At 40.8% G+C, this 25,525-nt stretch overlaps 1 protein-coding gene across 1 annotated transcript in view; it reads left to right on the forward strand.

Moving 5' to 3' along the window:
• The window catches only part of PIEZO2 (piezo type mechanosensitive ion channel component 2), a 504,324-nt gene that overhangs the window by 79,362 nt on the left and 399,437 nt on the right, over window positions 1-25,525 (forward strand). The window contains exon 2 of the mRNA XM_071208436.1: window positions 20,793-20,888. Within this exon, the coding sequence (XP_071064537.1) occupies window positions 20,793-20,888 (96 nt within the window). The remainder of the gene's footprint in view (window positions 1-20,792; window positions 20,889-25,525) is intronic.

Here is a 25,525-nt window from a genome sequence, read left to right on the forward strand (position 1 = left end):
GACTTTTCTTATTATTCTCCCAAGACTGGAAAGTGTCTTGGGAAGTTATGGAGGTTTCCAACAATTCAGTACAGAGTCATCAGTCATCATTGCTTTGAATTCACATCTCTTGGTGAAGTAGATGCTTTTTCTAACTGCTGAACTCTCTTTTCTACTGAAAGTCCTTGATGGCACATCCTGTTTGCCTGTTTCAACTCAAAGCAACAGCATCTTTAAGTTTTAGTAAGTAGTTGCTCAATGTATCTTGCTATGCATTCTATAGTCAAGAAAAATAAAGAAGAACTAAGGTTGGAGGGCTCACTCGGGATAATAATAATTCACCATTATGCATGTCTAAATTTGCTTCATAAAACCCTAACGATTGAGGTACTCCTTCTGGGAATTCTGACTCTATGGGTGTGGATGGGACTGCCCAGAAGGTTCTGAGGTGTGACCAGCTGTAACCACCAGGGAAAATGGAAGAAGATACACACATATACACAAAAGATGAACACAGGCAGGCTAATAATTGCTATAACTGATTTATAAGCAGTATACCGGGGGAGTACTTTCTTTGATACTGAATTAAACCAAATGTTTTCTGTGTTGTTAAATGGCCAGTTCCCGCTGGACACTCAGCTTCGTTGCACTTCCTGCTTGTAATGGCAATTAGTTACCATGTTGGATGTTTTCTCTTTGACCTGTGGACTACGATCAAGCCTTCTGTGTGGTGGGAAGCTGACCCATGTGGAACATGTTATGGCCTCTTCTGTTCTCAACTTCAAGAAGGGTTTGTGAGGAGGTCAGAGAGCATAAGGTCAGAGGGCCACAGAGGCCCTGTAGTCCTTTACTATCCTTTTTTTTTTAAAATTAATTAATTTATTTATTTCTCTCCCCTCCCCTCCCACCCCAGTTGTCTGTTTTCTGTGTCTATTTGCTGTGTCTTCTTTGTCCGCTTCTGTTGTTGTCAGTGGCATGGGAATCTGTGTTTCTTTTTGTTGCATCATCTTGTTGTGTCAGCTCTCTGTGTGTACGGCGCCATTCCTGGGCAGGCTGCACTTTCTTTCGTGCTGGGCAGCTCTCCTTACGGGGCGCACTCCTTGCGCATGGGGCTCCTCTACGCGGGGACACCCCTGCATGGTAGGGCACTCCTTGCGCACATCAGCACTGCTCATGGGCCAGTTGCACATGGCTCTACTATCTTTTGCAGCTTTTCTAAACCCATCTAACCCCAGTGAATGTGGTCCCTCTTCAAACCTTCTGCAGTTACCCAGTTTGAGCATAACACCTGCTTTCTGCTAAGACTTTGACCGACATGATCTTGTTTTGTAGCTAAGAAATGATACAAAAGAGAAAGAAAGCTCTTGATAAATTGGCTATGCTAGGGCTCAACAAATTTGTAAAAACTTAGAATACAGCAAGACTAATCAGTATCACACCTTGGGGGCATGTCAGAACCTTAACAATTTCCCATACGAACATCCTCGATCTCTGCACTGAGGAGGTGAGGAAGTGTAGGTTAATATAGAGATCCCATGGGAAGCAGACGTGGCTCAACTGACAGAGCGTCTGCCTGCCATACGGAGGGTCTAGGGTTCTATACTCAGGGCCTCCTGAACCATGTGGTAACCTGGCCCACACACAGTACTGTCGCACGCAAGGAGTGCCGTTCCACATGGGTGTCCCTGCAGAGGGGAGCCCCACATACAAGGAGTGTGCCCCACAAGGAGAGCAGCCCCGTGTGAAAAAAAGTGCAGCCCACCCAGGCGTGGCACCTCACACATGGAGAGCTGATGCAGCAAGATGACGCAACAAAAGAGACACAGTTTCCCAGTGCCATCTGATAATGCAGGTGGAAGCAGAGGAGTGGACAGCAGGTTGATGCAGAGAGCAGACAATGGGGTAGAAGGGGAGAGAATTAAATAAAATAAATCTTTTAAAAAAATGGACAAAAGAATAGACATTTTATAAAAATATATAGATAGATATAGATATCCTAGGCATACACAGTCACAGAGAATTTTCTGGACTTGCTGTTTAAGATAATAAACTGTAGCACTTCCTTTCATCTGTGTTCTCAGTAGTGTGGTTATTAGATGAGTATCAAACACAAACTCTTCATTATGCTTGTACTGAGCATTCTACCTTGAAGTATTCATTTAAAGATCTGCCCTGTCTTAAGCTCCTGGGATACAGGAATAATGAAAGCATCATCTCTGCCCCGAGGGGTTTACAGCTTTTTGGGGGGGAGGGAAGGGAAAGCTTGCCACCAGATACCTCAAGTGTTATAAATGTGCCAGGAGGTCTGGCAACGTCCATAGGACACAGAAAAGGAAATGCCTCACTCAGCATCCACTGTCCAGGGACAGCTTCCTGAAGGAGATACTAGAGCTGGAATGCAAAGGAAACACAGGAAGCAGGATGTTTAAATACAAAGGGGAAGAGAGAAACAGAAAAGATGCAGAAGCAGTGGAGACTGTGAGTAAGCCGGTGTGCCCGAAGTTCTGAGTATTGGGTGGGTGGTAGGTTGAAAGGAAAGCAGGAACCAGGACTGTAAACCCTGGAGTAATTTCCCTGGGAAAGATGAAGACTTTATGTAGGCAGACAAGAGCCAAGCTGAACACCTGAGCAAAGAAGGAGGTAGAGACAGTGGGCAGAGGGTGATGAGGGGAGATCAAGGGGTCTGTGGAGAATAAAATTACCAGCATTTGTGGAAAGCATCAGAGTTTAAACTGGTCTTCCCACTGTACTTCTAGGTGATGAGCTTGCAGAGGCATGAGACTTTTATTATCTAGAACCAGCTAAGCATTATTCAGATGAAATTGAAGAAAGACCAATTGTATTTCTGGGGAGAAAGAGATGCTTGTGTTGATTAGGATTCTGCCTAGGAAGAAGGTGGATTGGTCCTTGATTAATGCAACCTTAACTTTTAACAGCTTTCTGGGCTAAAAACTATACTGGAGGGGTATTGCCACCTTTCTGTTGTAGTTTAGACCTGATTGGCCATTCATTTTTATCTGAAACATCCTAGAATTACCTTATTCCCTGAAAAAACCTTGGAGACTGAAGACCAATTTAGAGTTAAGAACCTGTTTCTCTTAATATGACATTTTCTGCTCCTCCAATTCTTCCCATTAAAAAATAAAAACTGAATTATTTATTTGCCTCATTTTTTTGTATTGTAAGAAAGTTTGGCTAGAGTTGCAGGGATCCATTATCACAACATAATAGTGTTTTTTCTATCTACCACTTCCTACACCCTACTTACTGGCAAGATGGTAAATTTCTTCATGATAATAACCAGATTTCCCTCCTGTTTTTTTTTTCTGCTAACTTGTCAGTCTCATTAACCTGTTATTACAACTTCCATGTTGAATTTTCATGTCACAAGAATGTAACCAAACGAAGCTTTAAAGAATCAGTTGTAAAAGAAACAAAATGAATAAAAAGGAAAAAAGTCAGTTGTGTATGAATTTAACTTTGAAAGCATCAATAGTTTTCATATTTTCTATTGTTGACCTATTATCAGTTTTCTTTTTTTGTCTATTTATTTTTTTAATGTTACATTCAAAAAATATGAGGTCCCCATATACCCCCCAACCCCTCACCCCACTCCTATCACATGGTCAGTCCAGAGATTCAGGTCCCCTGGGTATACTCTAAACCCCAGCACCAACTACAGATCCGGTAAAAGTAACAGGAGAGGCTTGTGGACAAAGATCACATCTGAGTCCAGCTCCTATTACCAGTTTTCAAAAATCTTTGTGTATCCAGTCATGTCAGTTCAGTTCAACACGGAATATATTTATTGATCACTCACTCTGTGCCGGGACATTGTATTTGGTGCAGAGACTGCAAAGGGGAATAGTCTACAGCCTCTGTCCTGGTTAGCTCAAATTACCACATGTGCCATTAAGGTTTTCAATACGGAAGGACCCCTTTTCTTCCTCCCTCCTTCCCCTCCTTTCTTCCTTCCCTCCTAAAGTAACATTTTTGTTGTGTCAGTAAGCATTACAATTCAGGTAAAGGTAAAAAAAAAATTCTTTTTTTTTTCCTAGGAGGTACAGGAGATTGAACTCAGGACCTTGTATGTGGGAGGCAGGCACTCAACCACTGAGCTACATCCATTCCTCCAAATTCCTATATTTTATGGTGATATTTGCTGTTCCATATTTAGCCTCTAGTTAATGCCTGGGAAACAGCAGCTTTACTAGAGGACAGAGGAGAAACTCAGGAAGAAGGAAGGGTAGGGAATCCATTTCATAATTTATCAAGATAGGAGTACTGGCTCCTAATTTATTCATTACCAATAACCATCACCACCCCTGAGTGGGGCAGGGCATTTTGCAGGGGTGAGATGGAGAAGCGTAATCAGCAAATGGGCTCGGAGCTAGATTTTTGAAGGGGAAAGAAGTGGAGGTGCATCCCAGGTAATTGAGCAGTACATCCAAAGGAAGGAGGAATGGAGAGTTTGGCAGTATTTAGGGTCCTCATATAACTCCCTCTTAAAAGTTAGTAGTGTGATGGCTGGCAAGATGGGTAGGTCCAGAGATGACAGAGAATTGAGTGTGGATAAGTCAGTGTGAGAAAACACTATGAGTAGGGAAAGTAAAATCAACTTATTCAGTTGTGATTCTTATTTTACGGTTTCCAGTTTCAGACATGACTTAGGGGAGAATATTGATCCCTTCCAAGTCTCATTATGTTCATCTCTAAAATAGAAATGGCAATACCCTGTCGGGCTTTGTGAAGATGAAAAATATATATTCATATATTAGCCTGTGCTATCATCTGCTCATTTACTTAGCAACTGTTTATCAAATGTCCATTGTGCAGCAGATATATTCTAGGTGCACTCAGATCAAAGAGTTAAATCACGCAGATCACCAAACATGATCACAAGTAGTAGAAGATGCACTAGGCAATCCTAATAATTGCTGTGGTTGCCGGTCTCCTACAACTAAAGCAAGGGGTGACATGATTGCTTTGGTAGTCTGAAAAGATGGTTCTGGAAGCAGTGTTGCATTCCATTCCCACCTCAAACCTGCTCTCTTGAAATGCAAGTTTGTGGGTGGTGTGATAGGTGGTGGAGTTTCTGTCATCTCAGATTATTAGAATGGAATTCTCCTTAGAGAAAACAGCAAATAAAATTTAGAATGAAAGTTGCTAAGTGATAAGTAGAAGTAAATTGCTTGGGTCTCCAACCCCAAACCATCCATGTGTGATCAAGTGGGAGGAATGAAAGGAGAGGGTTTGGGGAGAGGCTGGCATGGTGGGGTCTTGATGGAGGGTATAGAAGGAGGGAAAGCCTCAGAAATCTGAGGTGATATCTTAGTTCTGCATTTTAATTCTACTAGCCTTGGCGAGTAGTTCAAAATGAGGTTCTTGACATCCCCTAATTCACAGGACTTTGTGCGAGTTGAATGAGATAAGAGCTTTGTAACCTGAACAGTGTTAGTAAGTCACTTTCCTAACACCTGGCATATGTCCTTACAATTTGATGGATTCAACAAAGAATTATAAAGAGAAAAATTAATTCTGTAAGATATCAAATAACTAGGGTTCCCTTTCCTATCCCTCCTTTTTCCTAATAGAATTCATAGCCTTTTTAATAAAAACAGACACTATAGACTTAATTGTTTCGATATCAAACACATACAAGTAGCTGCTGGATGAAGCGTTCCTGTGCTAAACCCCACTAAATGGCCTGTGAGAGCCCAGAACTTGGCAGATGATTTCAGCAAAGTTGCAAAGTCTTCCTTCCCTGGGGCCTTCGACTCCTATGTCCTACTTTAGTTCTGCTTCCCATCAAACTGTACTCAAAGCTCAGCCTCTTGGCTCTTATTAAAAGCATGGAAAATAACATGTGTTGGAGAGGATGTGGTGAAATTGGAATTCTAGTGCATTGTTGGTGGAAATGTAAAATGGTGCTGCTACTGTGGAAAGGAATATGGTGGGTCCTCGAAGAGTTAAATATAGAATTTCCGTACGTCCTGGCAAATCCACTTCTAGGTGTATACCCAAAGATAGTGAAAACAGGGTCTCAAACAGATACTTGTACAGCAATGTCCAAGCAGTGTTATCCATAGTAGCCAAAGGGTGGAAACATCCCAGGTGTTCACAAATGAATGGATAAACAAACTGAGGTATAAACACACAATGGAATATTATTTGACCCTGAGAAGGAATGAAGTTCTGAGATGTGCTGCAACATACATGAACCTTGGAAACATCACAGTCAGTGAAACAAGTTTGGCTCATAAGGACAAGTAGAAAGCCACCTATAAAAGATGACTAAAGATAGCAAACTCACAGAGACATAAAGCAGATTGCAGGTTACCAGGGAATTAGAGGTAAGAAAAAAAGAAGGTTTTGCTTGGTGGGTATACAGCGTTTGTAAATAAAAATTTTAAAAAGCCAATTCCACCTAAAAATCAATCAATTGAAGATTCTCACACTCAAAAAGAAAAAAAAAATCCTTTCAGGCTCTCACCCTGAGTGTTTCAAGAGCTTGTGCCTGTTGAAGTTTTCCACGTCTGGGTAGCCCACACCATCTGAAGAGCTCTGTCTTTATTTCCTCCTGTTTCCTCTACTGCTGGAGCCACAGACAGCATGACCTCCTCAAGCAGAGTGTTTCTGTGCTTCCTGCATTCCTTGGGATCTTCCCTTCTACCCCAAGAATTTATCAAGGGCATTTCCCCAAACAAATATAGCTCTCCTTCTAAGAGAAATTCTGGTCCTAGCTACTACACAGATAAAAATATTTCCTTGTTGTAATAAAACTCAGTTTACCAGGTCTTCAGAGTAGCTGGACATGAATTAAAGTTCATTCGACCTTATAGCTATCATCTGTAAAATGAAAATATTCTCACTTGCCCATGTGAGTAAGTTCAGCTGCTGGTTATGAAAATGAAAGCAAAAGGAATGATGTGTGCTTTGTCTGACTGAGCAGGTAGAGTGAGCAGGTGAGCCACGCAGTGTAAGATGGTAATGGCCACCAGGATGACTTCTGGGAAAGCAGCAGCATCTCTGATTACTAGGAGGCTGAGAGTTTTATTGACCAGGGTATGTTTTGACATTCCTCCCTCCCAGTGCATGCTGGGATCAAATCATGGTCTTTCTTGTTGGAAATGTCCTCGATAATTAAACTCTGGAAGAGGCCTTGGGGAGAGGAGTTTTGGTGCTCCAAATTATATTTTCTAAAGAAAAGTAAGAAAAGGTGGAGGTTTGCTTTCCATTAGCTTCCAGGTTGTATTTGCAGGCAGTGTACTACAAAAATCAACAGGCTCCAGATGATAGTTGAGGAAAAGAGAAAAAACCAATCCGAAAAACCGTATAGTTTCTTTCTGAGAAAAATTAGTCATTTGCTTTTCAGGATTCATTTGTGCCAAAGAAGAGCTAACTAACGTAAAAATGCAAAACAGCTTGAACACGGTTGTACATTCAAATAGAAGGTACTTGTGATTGATAACTCCCTTTCTGTGCTCTCCTAATTAAGGCACTAATATGCAATCGTAATTGGATTTGCAATGGAAGGTTTTTCATACTAAGCCCTTGGATGGACTTGATTGCTTGCCGTGGTGTGATTTATCGCAGATGGTTTAAGTTTAGTTTTTAGACTTTCTTCCCCGTTTTCAGCTGAAGAAGAAAAGCAAGAAAAACAAAAGCTGGTGGTCCAGAAAGGTGTGGTCACTTTCAAATGGACAGCTAGAAACCATTTGCTGGTGGCCTGCAGAGCTCCCTTCCTTCCCCTGGGCACAGCCATTTGTTTCCAAACCCCCAAGGTAGCCAGCTGAGATCCTGGCCCGTTAAGCCCATCCCAGTACTGTTGGCTGAGAAGCAGCCCCCAGAGGGCTCGCCGAGGTCAGTAAAGTCATTACAATATATTGTGTTATTGAAGCTCTTCCAATTCAACTACCTCTAAAACACTAAAAAATTACACATAGCAGAATTGCTGTGGTTTTTTATTTGTTTGTTTTTGTTTTGTTTCGTTTTGTCTTGTGAAGGGAAGTTGAGGCTGGAGATAGTAATGGAAATTCTGAAGGCTGCTCTCCTAGGACTAGAGTTTTGATTTCCTCTTCTAGTTGCTGCCAGTAGAAGTCCCCGGATGGGACTCAGTGATCTGTGGTTTAAAAATGCCTTATCCCATGAGAGCTGATCAGAGTCTCTCGGAGCTCCTTGCAGGGATGTAGAATTTACACTGAAGCCCATTTGTATGAAAAATATACTTACGGCTTGGAATTTGAACTTCAAGCACCATTTTCTTCTGTGAGAAGCTGCTTGGAGCTGAACTCCTTAGTGACAGAGAGAGGCTCCCTTGTTCTCTGCCTCTGTCTGGATGCCGAAGTGGGAATTGTTACCCAAATACTTTATTTCCAACAAAGACTTTCATGTCATTCCTTTTATTTTCATTGTTGTAGTCATGGTATGGTGTCAACCAGGTTGAGTATTCCAGAATAATCTATTTGGGGCCACTGAAGTGAAAGCTGAAATCATTCACACCTTTTGGGTCAAATGCTTGGATCAAAAGATAGCTTTTTTCTCATGCCTCCCCTTTTAAGGGCAATGGAAGTTCAGTCCTTGTTCCTATATTCCTTCTGTAGAGGCATTGCATACTTATCATGTGCCAGGAACTATACCAGGTGCTGTAAAGACACAACCTTGACAGAACCTTGCTCTCAAGGGGCTTACAGTCTAATCAAAAGATGGCATGTGTTCACAGTGAAATAATCCCAGGTTCATGTGGTCATCAGTGATCAAACCAACATGCCATGGGTCAGAGATGGAAGAGACCATTTCTTCTTGCATTTACATTTATTTCTTATATACAAAATATGCCATGCACATTCTAAGAAACTTTGATATGACAAAGATAAAAGTCACAGTTTCTCCCTTCCCAAATCCCTATTCTCAGAAGCAACAACTGTTATTAGACCTTGTAGCAGTATGATATGAATTCCAAAAATAGATACTGGATTATGTTTGGAATCTGGTCTGTACCTGGGTGTGATTGAGTTATGATTAGGACTTTGATTGGGCCACGTCATTAGGGCATTGGGTTCCCATCACTTGGTGGGTGGGAACTCACAGATAAAAGGCATGGCAAGAGACAGAGATGGAGGGTTCTTAATGTTGGAGTTTTAATGGTGGAGTTTGATGCTGAAGTCTTAAGCTAGAGCCCTGGGAAGTAAGCACACAGAGGAAAGAGAAGCAAGCTCCAGGAAGAAAGGAACCTTGAACCCAGAGAGAAGCAAGACCCTGAGAAGGGAGGAACCAGGAAGCCTGAACCCTCACAGACCTTGGCAGCCATCTTGTTCCAACACATGAAAATAGACTTTGGTGAAGGAAGTAACTTATGCTTTGTGGCCTGGTATCTGTAAGCTCCTACCCCAAATAAATACCCTTTATAAAAACCAATCAATTTCTGGTATTTTGCATCAGCACCCCTTTGGCTGACTAATATAGACCCATACGCTCACTTTTTAAAAATACAACCTCACATTTCCCTGCTTAACCTCATTGATATGTGTATTTCAGTGCTGTTAATGACGTTCAACTTATTTTGCTACCGTCACCACCACCAATATACTCTTCTAGATGCTTCTAGATATTTTCTTTGTGATAAGAGAGGTAGCTGAGGAATGAGGTTTAGAGACAGCCTGACCCAGCATGAAGACCCGTTGCAACAAGAGCCAGCTCTCTGACCTTGGCCATGTTACATACTGTTTCTGAGCCTGAGTGTCTTGTGGATCAGGGGATACTGGCAGTGCCCTGTAGGGCAGCACTGTGTGGGAGTGCGGCGACAGCAAGGGTCGGCTCGTCTCCAGGCGCCGGACCCGGGTGGCGGGAACGGGCGTTAAGGCCCTCCGCTTGGGGTTCGGGCGTACTGCCCGCCCCTCTGCCCAGCTGCACCCGCTTCCCCCTCGGTGGCCTAACCCCGCCTCTCCCCCGAGGGCCACCGCTGCGCCATGACAGCCCCGCCTTGCTTCCGCCGAGAACCCTGGCTACCCCGTCTTCTGCCCGCAACCAGTGATGCACCCCTGCACGAACCTATCAGCCGTCTGCTGCCCCCCGGCCACGCCCCCTGCCCCTCCCCCGTCTTCGCCCTATATTAACCGCTGTACTTCCTGAATAAATCAGACTTGCGCACAGATCCTGGTCTCCTTGGTAGTCTTCTTCCTACCGCGCGTCCTCCGCACTTTGCCGGCCCCGGAGCGCCTTCTCGGAAGGCCCCTCTGTGTGTTGCAGCCCTCTGCCCGAGCCCACACCGCCCCTGCAGCGGCCCTCCGGGCGAGCCCACACTGCAGCAGTGCCCAAGGTGGACCTACCATATTACGTAGTGTTTTGCAATCTCTTTTTCTCCCTAGTGTATTGTGAGTCTCTTTCCATGTTCATTTACATGTGCAAAAATCATTCTTTGTGACAGTTGGCACAGAATTCTGATGGATGGCAATCCTCATTGAACGGGTCCTTTATTGCTAGACATGCTTGTTTTTTATTGAGAAAAGATTATTATTTTTTATTTGGGATTATGAGGATATTCTCACAGAGGAAACAAACGTTTGAGGTTTGAAGGATGCTTCAGAATTTGGGACACACTGTTGACCAGAGAAAATAACCCATTGGCAAAGAAAGCGGCAGGGATTGATTTATTCTTTCAGTAAATATTTACTGAATACCTATTATGTTCAGAAATAGAAAGAGACACTGGAAAAGGAGTAATGGACCGGAAGGAGTTCCTGTCCCAAAGTAGCCTAGGGCTGGACAAATACATGTTTGGGGAAGGGTTAATAGGAGAGTTTACTCGAACCGGAGGCATGACTGAGGAAGCACGTTGTTTCTTGAGTTTTGTCAGGAGGCTGGGCATGAGTGGCAGGGCTCTGCAGCCTTCTTGTCCCTTGATGAAAATTTGCCAAACAACCTAACAGAGACATTTGTGGAGGTAATCCAGCCTTTATAGTTGGTTCTGTCCCTCGTCTCCCCACCCCCCGCGGCTTTTTGCAGGCTGTTCACTCTCTGTGTCCATTCGCTGCAGGCTCTTCTGTGTTCTCGCTCGTCTCCCTTCTGTTTATTGCATCACCTTGCTGAGTCGGCGGCTCTCTGCAGCGTGCAGGCGAGCTTGCCTTCACAAGGAGGCCCGGGGATGCGAACCCAGGACCTCCCATATGGTAGAGGGGAGCTCATCTGATTGAGCCACAGCCGCTTCCCTTTTATAGTTTTCTGATATAAACAGTCCAGCTTAGCCTCATAATGAATTGTGAGGAAAGCAGCATACCTTCATTTTGGAAGGAGACTCTGCTATAAAACCTCCTCACTTTGGAGATGATGGGAAAAGTTCTGGAACATTGTGGATCACTTAGTAAATACAGGGCATAAGAATGGGTCAGAAAAAGTGAAAAGTCATGTACACCTGGAAATTGGGGGGTTCTAGAATTCTTCATCAATTGATCAGAAGTCAAAATTTCTCTCAAGTCAAGTCAAATAAGCTCATGAAATCCTGAATAGTGAGCTCAGAAATGTTACTGAAATACTTACTCTGATTCTCCAAATAAAGTGACACCAGCTTTTTAGCAACCTTAACTTTGCATAGTATGTGGAAGTGGTGTGTAGATAAAAGAAGGGTCCTGAGAGAGAGAACAGAAGGCGGAAGCAGTCTCTGAGGTGGGATGAAGTTGAGTGGATGAGCTTTCAACTTCTCTTTACTTTGTTAACTGCAAGAATTCTTTTTTTGACTCCACTCTGTTTTCAGTCATACATATTTGGTGTGTGATTACCATTCAAAATTATGAGGAAAAGAATGTACGCAAGGTCAAAGACATACATAAGGTAGAGATTGAGCAAGGAGATCTGGTGGAAGTGGCTAATTATGAGACATTAGTTCAATTCATTGCTGTTTTAGATGTTGTTTGAGGAGCAAGGCTTTCGCACTGTGGTCCGAGGCTATTTCTCATTAGTTTGGTTTTATAAGTATAAACTCCAAAATACTCAGAGGCTAAATTCTTGCCGTAAAAGGTGTGTCTACTTTTCTAGCAACAGAAATATCTGAAAGCAAGAGTGATGGTTCCATATGTGTCTGAGAAGAGGGCGTTCCCAGGAAGAAATGGGCAGAATGTCAAAGTAAATTTATCAAAATAAAAGCTGTAGATTTTAATCAATTTTCAGCTGTATTAGTTGTTAAACAGCATAGTGTTGGGCAGCATCGTGTGTTGAAGATGGAAGAAATATGACTTCATTATAGTTAGCAGGATTGATTTCTTTTCTTGCTGATGCATGTATCAGTTCAAGGTGGATGCTGCCAAGAATAATATCTAATATTCGAAGGCCCACAGTATAAGCCTACAAAAATCTATTTTTACTAAGTTCTTGTAAGAAGGAAACTGTGGCAGGCGGTAAATTAATTCTGTCATTAAAAAGCTGCTGCTAAAAAAAAAAAGCTTCTGCTGTTGATAGAAGCTGTGTATATATACACATACATATAAAACTGTATATTCTGGGTTAAATATTTGGCCCTTGCTGCACCCTCCCGCCTTCCATAGCTGTCTCAAATTGCTTAGGGATGAGCATTTTGGCATTTGGGAGGCATTTTAATACCAGGAGACAGAGCAAGATTGCAATTGATTTCTCTTATTTAACCTAGTCCAGTAAGTCATACCTAAATTATTTTAGGTTGAACCATGTGCACTTTCTAATACTGAATTGTTTTGGACATAGAAAACTATCACGTGCCAGTTTCAAACTAACACTTTAGAAACATTGAACATAATACTTAGACCTACTACACAGGAATGAAGGGGAGATTTTTGAAAACTCTGTGAGTCTTTAAAGGTAAACTGCTGAAATGAACTTGGTATTAACAAAGCCAAGCATTTCTCCTAGGTTTTCCAAAGACTGATTATGTAAAAGTCAAATTATACTGGATGTGTAGTAGAGTAGAATTTATATATATATTAAAAAGATAAGATAAACTTTGGGAAAATAGAGTTAAGTGAAAAAAACTGGAAAAATTGGAATGAATAATTTGGTATAAAATTAAGCATTAGAGATATTCAGCTGTCTGTTAATGATGCAGCTACCATCACTATAATGATTCATAGTTTTGTAAATTACTGAATTATATAAGTTAATTGAGACTCACTAAGTTAAAAAGTACATTCCTTGCATGAGAACAAAGAGCTTGGAAGGGAAGATTATGTGATTTCTAAATCACAAGCCTAAACAAACTAGTGAGGCATTTATTTTCATTCTTTTTTTAATTGTAATTTTTTGAAGATACATTGATTACAAAAAAATGTTACATTAAAAAATATGAGGTTCCTATGTACTCCACACCCCACTCCCCTTACTGCTCCCATATCAACAACCTCTTTCATCAGTGTGGCACATTCATTGCATTTGGTGAATACACTTTGGAGCACTGCTGCACTGCATGGATAATAGTTTACATTGTAGTTTACAATCTCCCCCATATATTCAGTGGGTTATGGCAGTATATATAATGTCCAGGATCTATCCCTGCAGTATCATTTAGGACAACTCCAACTCCTGAAAATGCCCCCACATCACATCTCTTCTTCCCTCTCCCTGCCATGGCCACTTTCTCCACATCGATGCTACAATTTCTTCCATTACTAGTCACAATTTTTCTATAGTAGAATATCAGTAAGTCCTCTCTAATCCATATTTTATTCTTCCATCCTGTGGACCCTGGGATAGTGATGTCCACTCCACCTCTAGATCGAGAGGGGACTTAGATCCCACATGGATGATGGATGCAAGTTTCCTGCTTACAGTTGTAGGCCTATTTGAAGATTAACTGTCATTCTTTACCTGTGTTTATATAAACAGTACTTTAATTTAGCCTCTGAACAAGTTGTAATATCTTGCTTATATCCTCATTAAGTGATGAATTAAGTGAAATATTTTGCATAAGTTTTTAAAGATGGCAATGAACTTTTAAACTCATATGACCTCCAAATTAAATCTACTATTTTAGTGACCATCTGGTCCAACTCATCTTTTACATATAGTACCTCAAGTCATTGGAAAAAGTAGAAGACTCAAACCAAAGAATTTTTTACCCCTACAAATAAGATGCTTTCGCCTGAATTTTCCATTAGATTCGCTTAAAAATTTGTTAGTAAACTGACACTGAGAAATTGTTATGAGTTTCTGCAAATACAATTTGACTCTAAGTCTTTATAATATTACCTTATTAAAGTCTTCTTTGGGGCTTTGTTCTAAAATTACATTCTTTTAACCAATTTTCATGATGGGATTATAGTACCACACTGTATTTTGGTTTCTTGAAGGTTGAGAAACACATGCCTTGATAGATTCAGTGTTGTGCTGACAAACTTACTGAAATAATGTCAGCTTATTACATCTTTGGGTAAAAATGTAATGTTAAAATATAGAGACCATCTCTAACTGCAGTAGCACGGTATTTTCATATCTGAAAAATATTTCCACTAACCACTTATGTCACACATATATAAGAATTCTTATGGCATGCATGAAAATATAATCCAACTGTTAAGTGATGAGAGTGTGTGTGTGTGTGTCTTAGTTTGCCTGAATTGCTATGACAAATACCACGCACTAGTTGGCTTAAACAGCAGGGATTTATTGGCTCACAGTTTGGAGGATGAAAGTCTCCACAGGCCAAGCTATCTCCCAGAGTCCCTAGTATTCTGGTGGTGGCTTGGCAGCAGTTCTTGGGGTGCCTTGGCTTGTAGATGCATCTCTACCTCCATCACATGGTGATCTTTCCATCACATGGCAATCCCCCATGGCTTCTACTTCTGGCTTATACTTACTGCATCTGAATTTCCTCTGACTGTAAGGACTTCAGCCATATTGGATTAAAGCCCATCCTGATTCAATTTGGCCTTATCCATCTGCATTCACACCCTCAGGACTCTGGATTAGGACTTGGACATACCTTCGTGGGGGATAGGATTCAATCCACCACAGTGTGTATGTATGTATCTTACCTTTTTGAACTGTTGTGGAAAGACTGGTATAATCTTTCTTGACCAGCTATTAATAAATTTTGTAACTTTCTGAAGGAAACCCTTGGGACAAGCCCAATTGTGAATGTGGAGGTCAGAGATGGAGAAGACTACTATTTTGTGGATTGATGCACAAATAGCATGACTATTTGAGACATTTATAGTTTTAACAGGATGTCAAGACAAGAGAGCATATGGGGAAATGAATTTTACTCAAACATGATGAGTTTGGTGATCTTGCAGACTTTTTCCTATCTCACATTTCTTTGATCATTATGTTAACTTAGGAAATACCTATGATGGTTTGAATTTTTTTTCTTGCTCCATTGTATATACTTTGCAGCTGGTTGTCTTGGTTTATGTTAATTATACCATAACCAGAATTTTGAGAGGCCATCCTATAAAAATCAATTGCTTCAGAGTATAGCAGGAAAAATATTAAAAGTAAAACCAAAAGAATTGCACAATCACTGAATTGACAGAGCTGTTTTATAATTTCATATTTAAGTTTTAAAATGTGTATCTACTTCTCTGGCAACTGTTAAAATAAACAGGGCTCTTGTGGGCAATAAAGCACATTTAGAAAGTACTTAGTTGAAATGGAGGTTCTAAACATGTAAGGCATTGTTTCCCAGGTCATTTGTAATAAGACGTTATATGGCCTTGTGCAGACTGTGAAGAAAATACGAGGATAAATCTTGCTAAAACTTCAGCTCTGAGAGCACTTACCTTTATTAACATAATCTGAAATTATAGAAGGGTAAATTAAAGCATACATAAATTAAAGTGTACAGTAAAGGATCTCTGAATGTATTGTAGTTATAGGGAAACAGTATAAATCTTTTACAGCACTAGTATTTTTTAAATAAAAGTTTTGTGGCCACCTTAAACACTTTATCGTTGCAGGATATTTTTCCCCTTCTCTGTCAATAAATGTTTAGTTGTCAAATCTATCATTTTCCATACTTGACATGTTTTTCTAAAACTGCACGCCAACTTTCATCTTTAGGAAATGAAGTACATTCATGAGGTCAGTGCACATGTGTTCAGTTCAAATGGCAGTGTTGATGTTTATAAAGCACTTCTAGTGACAACTTGTTATTTCACACTTTGTAATTGTGAACTCTCTAGGTCTGGGCAAGGTCTTTTGTTTGGAAATTACTGTCAACTATTGTCATCCTTCTGGGGGGAATTTCCATATAATTTTGGATGGTTAACCCAGGTAGGATTAGTGGAAACTATAGGACATTCTTAGCTAAAGCAAAGGCTCTTTCCATTGAGCATTGGCTCTTCATTTTTTAAATTGTATTGTCAACACTAAACTTCTGGATGTGGAGGACAGAAGTACTGGCTACCTGCCATATGCACATGAGTTTGGCAGATGATCTGGCGGTCCCTTGAGAGCTGTGGATTTGCAGGGAAATTGTGCCGCCAGAAATACGAGGGTTCCTTATGAAAAGTAATGAATGTACTTTTAGTGTCTTTGGGTCCTAAAAAAAGGCAACATCATACTTGGTGAAGAAAGAGTTGCTATTTGCCTTCTAAGGCTTCTCTAGCTCGAATGTGCGTTATTGCCAAGTTTAAAGGCATATTTTGCCCTAGATGGGGATAACTCACTTAGACATGGTAGTCAAAGCCCCCATAGGCTAGGATAATCTCTGGGTAGCAACTTCATACATATAAAGCAAAGCAGAGAATTCGGCCTTTTGGCTCCTCTTGTCTGTCAAATGGGATAATTGGAGACAAAAAGTAAATAAATTTGGATTTCTAGAGATATCTTTATTTTAAGGTGGAGTATTAGTTTATTTATTATCTTTTGCGGCACACAAATTACCCAAACATCTAGCAGCTTAAATCAGCAAAATTAGTTATTATCTCACAGCTTTGGGGAGTCCAAATCCTGGGTGTGGCTTGGCTGAGTGCCTCTGGCTTGGGATCTCTCAAGAGACTGTGGAGTACAGTCCCACCAAGGTGTGCCTGGGGATAATCTGCTTTCCAGCTGACTCATGGGACTGGTGGTTGACCTCAGGGCCCTGCTGGCTGTGGGCTTGAGGTCCCTGTTCCTTGCCACCTGGACTTTTCTCCAGGGCAACCATGAAACATGGCGGCTGGCTAGGAGCAAGCAAGTAGGGGTGGGAGAGGGACCGTCCAAGATGACAGCCGCAGCCTTTTCGTAACCTACCTTCGGAGGTGACATGCCATGACCTTTAGTATACCCCACTCATTTGGAGCAAGCCACTGGACCACACTCAGGGAAGGGAACTCCACAAGGTGTGGATGTCAGGAGCTGAGAATGTCCTCAAGGGAGCCCACCACACTTGTCATTCTTGTCCTCTTAAGCTCCTTGGACTTTGCTATAAATAATGGTTAACTAAAGGTTGTGATCTGGGAAACCAAGAATAGGCTCCTTCTCCCACCTCCAAAGTTAACCCTAAGAAATTTCCTTGGTGAACACACTTTGACCATGTATCATACAAAACTTTCCAGAATGACGTTTTCAGACATTGAAATAAAATACATGCAGATGGGAAGTGGCTGTGGCTCAATCACTTGGGCTCCCGTCTACCATATGGGTGGCCCTGGGTTCACGTTCCAGAAGGCAGGTTCACCTGCAGGCACTGCAGAGAGTCGACTCAGCAAGGTGATGCAACAAAAAAGGGAGACAAGCAAAAAAAAAAAACATCACAGAAGAGCCCACAGAGACAGGACACAGAGAGCAGAGAGCAAGCAGGCCGCTATGGGGGAGGGAAAATAAAAATAAATAAAAAGAGACACGGAAGAACACACAGTGAATGGACACAGGGAACAGACAGCATGCAAAAAACCACAAAGTGGGGAATAAAAAAAAAAAGTACATGCAGAGCATTTGAGATCAGGTTCAAGAAGGCCAGGTACTGAGGGGCACAGGGCATTGTCCCTAACCTGGCAGGGCCCTTAACATTGGAATAAGGGGGAGGGGTGGCATCGTGGGGACAGCACAGAATTGGGAACTAGGAGACTGGCCTAAAGCAGAACTGCACTGCTCAGCCTGTGCCACCTACATCTGTAGATTTTATGAGAAATTTAAATTCTAGATGAGAAGAAAGATAAGGGACAAAAGGCAAAGCTGGAAACATATGTCTGTCTGTTTTTACAAAAGTCTCATTTCTACATTTTGTTGTCCCTCCAGTCAGATGTGTGAAAATTTCATACTACTTTGGCTCTTTTAGTAAAGAGCTTGGGAATGTAGGGGTGGTATCCCATGCATCCATGGCTCCATGATGACAAAGATCTTCTTGTTGACTCTTCTGCCTGCCCACCTCCATCCCTTGCTTCATCCCACTTGCTTCTATCATTTAGGAACTTGTGGGGTCAGCTCCAGAGGCAGAGGCTGCTGCTAACTCAGGCTCTTTGCCATGGGTGCCATGTTCCTGTTTCTCCTGCTTGGGGACCCGACACACCATGATGTGTGTCCCACACTAGGCTGTCCCCTTGCCCCAGACCTTCTGTGCTCCTGTGACTGAGAACTCCCTGCCTTGACCTTTTCTTCCCCACCCCATTACCCAGCTCTACTCCTTTCTTTTGCCACCCCCAGGGCAAGTGTGCCCCACCTCCTGGCTCTGGCAGGGCTCTCCTTGGGTTCCCTTACCTGGGCTTCTGTCCTTACTTCTTGGCTGAAAATGTTTTCAGAGGGGTTGAAGGACATACTGACAAATCATATATGAACTGGTCTTTCTGTTGCGGTGAGCTTCTTTCATGAAAACCTTTACTTTCATGAAATAGAGCTTCCCTGGCTTTTCTCATAGCTAACTTCAATTTCCCTTTTTCTTTGATACATGCGAGTTTTCCTTTCATTGCTTCCTACACCCCCAGCATGCAGACAGTAGCTACTGCAAAACGCCTTCATTCTTTGGCTTCTCCTTTCTCTTGCCTTTAGAGACTTAATCCTTTCTTGTCATTTCAACTACCAACACTGTTCAGAATTCTGTTTCCATTTCCCTTTGTATTTACTGAGCAGCAATGTTGTCCAAACTGTCTGTTGAATATTCCCGTAAGATCCACGTCCTAAGGTTTGATTCTGTGACTGTGTCTGAAGATAAACCTTGAACTGTTCTTCCTAAAGTTCTTATTTTTTCCCCATAGCAATAATCCTTGCTTCTATCTCCTGGGTTTTAAACTTTGGATTCATTTTTGTATAATTCACTTCCCACCCTTCCATACTTATTTATTTCCAAACATGCAGTTTTATTCCATAGGTTTCTTTTGCAAGTTCCTCTTATTACCACACTGCTCCCACCTCTCCCCTTTATAGCCCAATTCTTGCAACATCTAAATTTTGCTTCCCAGTAATCCAGCTCATGTACTGGTGTCACTGTTTTGTCCTTCCACATAAAATGCAGAAGACTTTCTCCAATCTAAAGAATGAGGAAAATTGTTATTATTGCTCTTGTTTGGGGGAACTTTGTATATATTAATATAAGACCCCGAGCCGAGTGTTTTAAATGTGTTACTGCATTTGTTTCTCATGGTAAATCTATGAGGTAGAGACAGTTATTAGGAGCCGTCTCCAGGTGAGGAAATGGGAACCTAAAGAGGCAAGGCACCCAGCTTTCTAGGTACGTCTCTTCAGTTGGGTGCTACCTTTAATAGTGATACAGCGAGAGGAGTGGAGGCTTTAGACTCTGGCAGACAGAGAGTCTAATTCTACCTCAGTTCAATGTTTGCTGGGAGAATTTAGATGAATTATGTCATTTCCCTGAGCCTTAGAGTCCTTGCTTATAAAATGAGGATTAAATGAAATAAATTGTGTAAAGCCTCAACATGTGGCATTTAACAAATGTTTTTCTTCTCTTTTCTTGCTCTTAAGTGTCACTTCTTTTTTTGACAGTCTTACCTGACTCTCTCAAACCCTCACTAATCCCATGCTCTCTGTACTTCAATCTGCCCAGTTTAATTTAGGATTTAATTATATCTTGCCTTCACTCAGGTACATCGGTTTTGCCTTCCTGGTGAGAATTTTTAAAAATCGTTTTATTGTAGTTACTGTCTAACAACTCATTATTTCCCATTGTAACTACTCTTAACTATACAATTCAGTAGTAATCACAGTTACAGTATGCACTCTGTCACCAATATCTATTACCCCTATTTTTTCATAATCTCAAACAGAGGCTCTGCTTCCATTAAGCCATACATCCCTCTTCCCTGCCCTCCTTCCTGCCAGCCCCTGGTAAGTTATCACCTCTTATCTGTCTCTATGAAATTTGCTTCTCCTGGCTATTTCTTATAAGCAAGTCATATAATATCTGACCTTTTGTGCAGGGCTTCTTTCACCCAACATGATGTCTTTAAGGTTCATCCATGTTGTAGCATGTACCAGCACTTCATTCCTTTTTAGAGCTGAATAGCATTCCCTAGTGTGTATATACCATATTTGTGTATCCATTCACCTGTTGATGAGTATTTGGGTTGCTTCCACCTTTTGGCTAATGTGAATAATGCTTCTAAAAACATTGGTGTACAAATCTGTCCAAGTCCCTGCTTTCGATTCTTTGGGTATATCTCAAGAAGTGAGATTGCTGGGTCCGGTGAGATTTTAAGAGCAGAGACCATGTATTTTAAATCCTCATTTCTCAACATTCTCAGCATAGTGATGAATAGCATAAGTGCTCAATTATTACTTTGCGATTGATATGGCTATTTAGGCAGTGATGTCATTTGACCCATATATTACACCATCCCCCCAAAGCCCTTGTGTATTCCTGATTCTGTTGATGTGCCATTGTTAATGATATCCTCCTTCTCTTCTCTTCCCAATTACAGCATGTGCTTTCCGATACAATGGGCTCTCATTTGTCTACCTTATCTACCTCTTGCTCATTCCCCTGTTCTCAGAACCAACAAAAGCAACAATGCAAGGTAAGAGACATTTACTATTCCTTACCAGAGTTATGCAGTCTGGATGTGTTTTGCTGAGCTTCCTGGATTTGCCTTTATCTAATGGGAGGAAAGGTATCTGTGGCAGGGCTGGTCAAGGGTAGCCAACTGCAACTTATTGGAAATACCTGGCTTTGTCACTTACACAGCTACTTTTTCCCTTTTACATTCCCTATGAAGTCTTTACCACTCTGCCTGCCAGTGTGTCTGGAATGATTTGGCTAGTTAAGAGTAATTCCAAGGATTGTTACTCAGATAAGGCAGATGATGTGACAATATAGGTATGTGCATTTACATATTGGATTGCTGGGATGAAGATAATGACCAGTGAAGAAGAGGCAGGCAAGTGTCTTACATTTCTAAGTCACTGATCAGGAGAACTGGACTGAAAGCTGGATTCCAGCCATCACATGATCACATATCAGCTGTGGTCTGCAAAAATGTAGATTCCTCCTCCTTTGCCACAAGAACATGAAAGCATACCAAAGCATGGTGACAGTATGTTTGGAAGCTCTGATTAGGAGACACGGTCTGGCTTGTGAATTTATTTCTTTGTTTATTGGATGTCTTAAAAATGAGTGCCTTTACCTGTTCATTGGAATTATCTATTGCTTTTATGTTGAGGTGTGCCCATTATTGTTTTTATTTGGAAATCAGGTCACTGTCATTTCCCCCTTCCTATGTAGGTGAACACTACTGACTTTTTCCTTCTTCCCAAACTACCCAGCCCTGCTCCCTTGTCAGGCTGTCTCAGTCTTGGTAGGGCTTGGAAGGAGGCTCAACTCAAGTGCAAACAATGGGCCCTTGGTTCATACCCCAGAACTGGACTGAGCTATCAGGGGAAATCATGTGTAGAAAACCTATAAATGAATCTAACTCTGTTACACTGGAGAGCATAAATTTCCAAGTAAGGCCCACTGACAGGATGCTGAATTTCTGAGCTGTTTTCCTTGCTTATAGTTTCTGGATATCTCTAGAACCCTCAGGAGTCCCTACTATTTGAAGCACTGTTTACTTTGGCAGTCAATGAGATCCTGCTAAGACTTGCATAAGTGTAACTTCAGGAATGACCTCCTGACTCACTTTGAAATCTCTTACTCATAAAAATTCATTTGTATTTACCATTTCCCCCTTTTGGTCAAGGTCTTTTTCCAGATGCATTGCTAATTGGCACTTGGTAATAATGCCTTAATGCCAGGGAGGCTCATCCCTGGGAGTCATGTACCATGCTGATGGGGAGGTAGTACATTTATATGCTGAGTTCAGCTTAGAGAGAGACCACAGTTGAACAACATGGAGACTTTCAGGAGGTAACTCTTAGGCAGTATATAATATTAAGTTAACTTTCAATTTCACAAGAAAAGATTCATAAGTACAATCATCAATAGTAAGAGCCTGGCATAATGCTCTGTCTTCCTTCATGAGATCCTGCCCTTGCACTCAGGAGATTCTTGCTGTCTTGTTAGAGGAAGTATCAAAACTCCCCAGGATGGGAATTTAATATTCTTTTGGTTATTATGTGGATCTCTACCCACCAAGACAGTGCCCCATGAATGCTTGAACATATTAATATGCCTTAGACACATACCCCAGGTGAACCCCTTCCCATACATCCCCCCATTACTGACACCCTACACCAGTGATCCTCCCCTGCCACAGTTGTGACACTTCTGTGATCCAAAACCTCTTCAGAAATGAAGCCAACAAAATAACCAAATAAAATTCATAAGAAAATGAAATAGTACTTTTAGAAATAACCAACAAAATACAATATTTTTTAAAAATTTGAAATAATAAAAAAATTAAAAAGTAAATTGTTAGACATTGTGTCTTTCTTCACTATAAGATCTGTTGTCTTGTATGTACAGTGACATTTTCTTCCATATATTCCCCAGTGTCTTATTTTTTTCATTTTATCTTCAAAGAAGCTTTAAGATACAGAAAAGTCATATACAGAATATATACCCAATGCCCTTCCCTTTTTTCCCCTCTCTTCTATCAATATTTTACACATGTGTATGGTATATTTGTTACAGTTGATGTATAAATATTGAAGACTTGCTACTAACAATGGCCAATGGTTTACATTATGGTTTACATTTTGGATTGTACATTTTTATAAGATTTGATGAAATTTGAAGTGGCCTGTATCCATTATTGCAAGATCATGCTGAACAATTTTAATGACCTAAAAATGCCCTACCTTCCATCTATTCTATTCTTCCCTTCCCCTATCCTCAGAACCACTAAGTTTCAATTTTTGAAGAATAAGATTCATAGTTATTTGCAATAATATTGAGGGTTTGCCATATGGTCTGTTTTCTTTCATCAGATTACTTTATATGTTCTTGAGGTATTCTTTTCCCTCTAATTGAGAATATAACAGGACACCCCAGAATGGGAGTTTGATATTTTTTTGTTTATTGTGTGGGTCTCTGCCCACTAATATAGCACACTATGACAAGATGAACACTTACATATTCCATTGAAACCTGCCCCAGTTGCTCCTTGTCCCGCATATGCTGTCACATCCAACACCATACATCAGTAACCACCCTTGCCATATTTGCCAAAAGAGCATTTCCAACATGGTGGACTTAACCACAGACCTGCAAAGCCCTAGAGTTCACCTGTTTCTTCCCCCGACCCTCCTCACAGTTCCATGGATAGTTCAAACCAACCCTCCCAACCTGCTTCCCCTCACAGACCAGCACCCACAAAAGCAATCACATCACTGAACCACTGTCACGCTCATCCACTGCAAAATTACAACCTTTCACTGATCATAGATTTTGCCCACATGGGCATCAGCTCACCATCCTCTACTCCCTTTCTGTCTCCTATAAACCTACCTTCCAGACTCAAGCCCTGTGAGTCAGCTCAGTTTGCATAAGTTAGATCAGTGAGGTCATGTAATGTTTGTCCTTCAGTGCCTGGCTTGCTTCACTCAACATAAGGTCTTCAAGATTCATCCATGTTATCCTGTGTGTTAATACTACATTCCTTCTTATAGCTGAATAGTATTCCATTGTATATGTATACCACAGTTTGCTTATCCATTCATCTTTTGATGGATATTTGGGTTGCTTTTAACTTTTGGCAATAGTGAATAATGCCATTATGAACATTGGTGTGCATATATATGTTAGGGTCCCTGCTTTCAATTTTTCTGGCTATATACTCAGCAGTGGGATTGCTGGACCATATGGCAGTTCTATAGTTAGCTTCCTGAGGAACGGCCAAACTGTCCTCCAGAAAGGCTGTACCATTCTACATTCCCACCACAGGGGATAAGTGTTCCCTTTCCACCACAGCCTCTCCACCACTTGTAGTCCTCTGTTTCTTTTAATAGCTGCCAGTCTAATGGGAGGTATCTCATTGTAGTTTTGATTTGCATTTCCCTAATAGCTAATGATTTTGAGCATCTGTTCATGTGGTTTTTAGTCATTTGTATTTCTTCTTTGGAGAAGAGTATATTCAAAACTTGCCCATTTTTTAAATGGTTGTCTGTTTTTGTTTTTTTTTTAATTTTCTATTTTCTAAATGTAGGATTTCTTTATATATGCTGGATATTAGGCCCCTATTGGATAGATGGTTCCCAAATATTTTCTCCCATTGAGTAGGCTCTCTTTTCCCTTTTGTGACAAACTCCTTCAAAGCACAAAAGTTTTAATTTTGAAGAGGTACCATTTATTTATTTTTTTATTTCTTGCTCATACTTTGGGTGTAAAGTTTATGAAACCATTTTGTACTACAAAATCTCATAGATCCTTCCCTACATTATTTTCCAGGAATTTTATGGTCTTGGCTCTTATATGTACATCTTTGAGCCACAATTTTTGTGTAGAGTATGAGATAGTGTTCTTCTCTTATTCTTTTGGATATGGATATCCTGTTCTCTAAGCACCATTTGTTGAAGAGGGCATTCTCTCCCAGTTGAGTGGACTTAGTGGCCTTGGTGAATATCAGTTGACTGTATATGTGAGGATCTATATCAGAACCCTCAGTTCTGTTCCACTGGTCAGTATGTCTGTCCTTATGCCAATACAATGCAGTTTTGATCCCTGTAGCTTTGTAGTATGTTTTAAAGTCAGGCAATATGATTCCTCCAATTTCGTTTTATTTTTTCAATATATCTTTGGCTATATGGGACCCCTTGCTGTTCCAAATAAATTTCATAATTAGCTTTCCCAATTCAGTAAAAACAACTGTTGTAATTTTTATTGCAATTGCATTAAATCTGTAAGTCAATTTGTGTAGGACAGACATGTTAATGAGGTTTAGTTTTCCAGTCCATAAACAGGGAATATTTTACCATTTATTTTGGTCTTCTTTGATTTCCTTTAACAATGTTCTATAGTTTTCTGTGTACAAGTCCTTTACATCTTTAGTTAGGTTTATTCCTAGGTGTTTGATTCTTTTAATTGCCATTGTAAATGGAATGTTTTGCTTGATTTATTCCTCAGATTGCTCATTATTGGTGTACAGAAATGCTACTGATTTATGAGTGTTGATCTTATGTACAGCTATTTTACTCAATTTATTTATCAGCTCTACATTTGTTGTGGATTTCTCAAGGCATTCTATGTATAGGATCATGTCATTTGTAAATAGTTAAA

The sequence above is a fragment of the Dasypus novemcinctus genome, chromosome 16, assembly GCF_030445035.2.
Source record: "Dasypus novemcinctus isolate mDasNov1 chromosome 16, mDasNov1.1.hap2, whole genome shotgun sequence".
NCBI classification, from domain to species: Eukaryota; Metazoa; Chordata; class Mammalia; order Cingulata; family Dasypodidae; genus Dasypus; species Dasypus novemcinctus.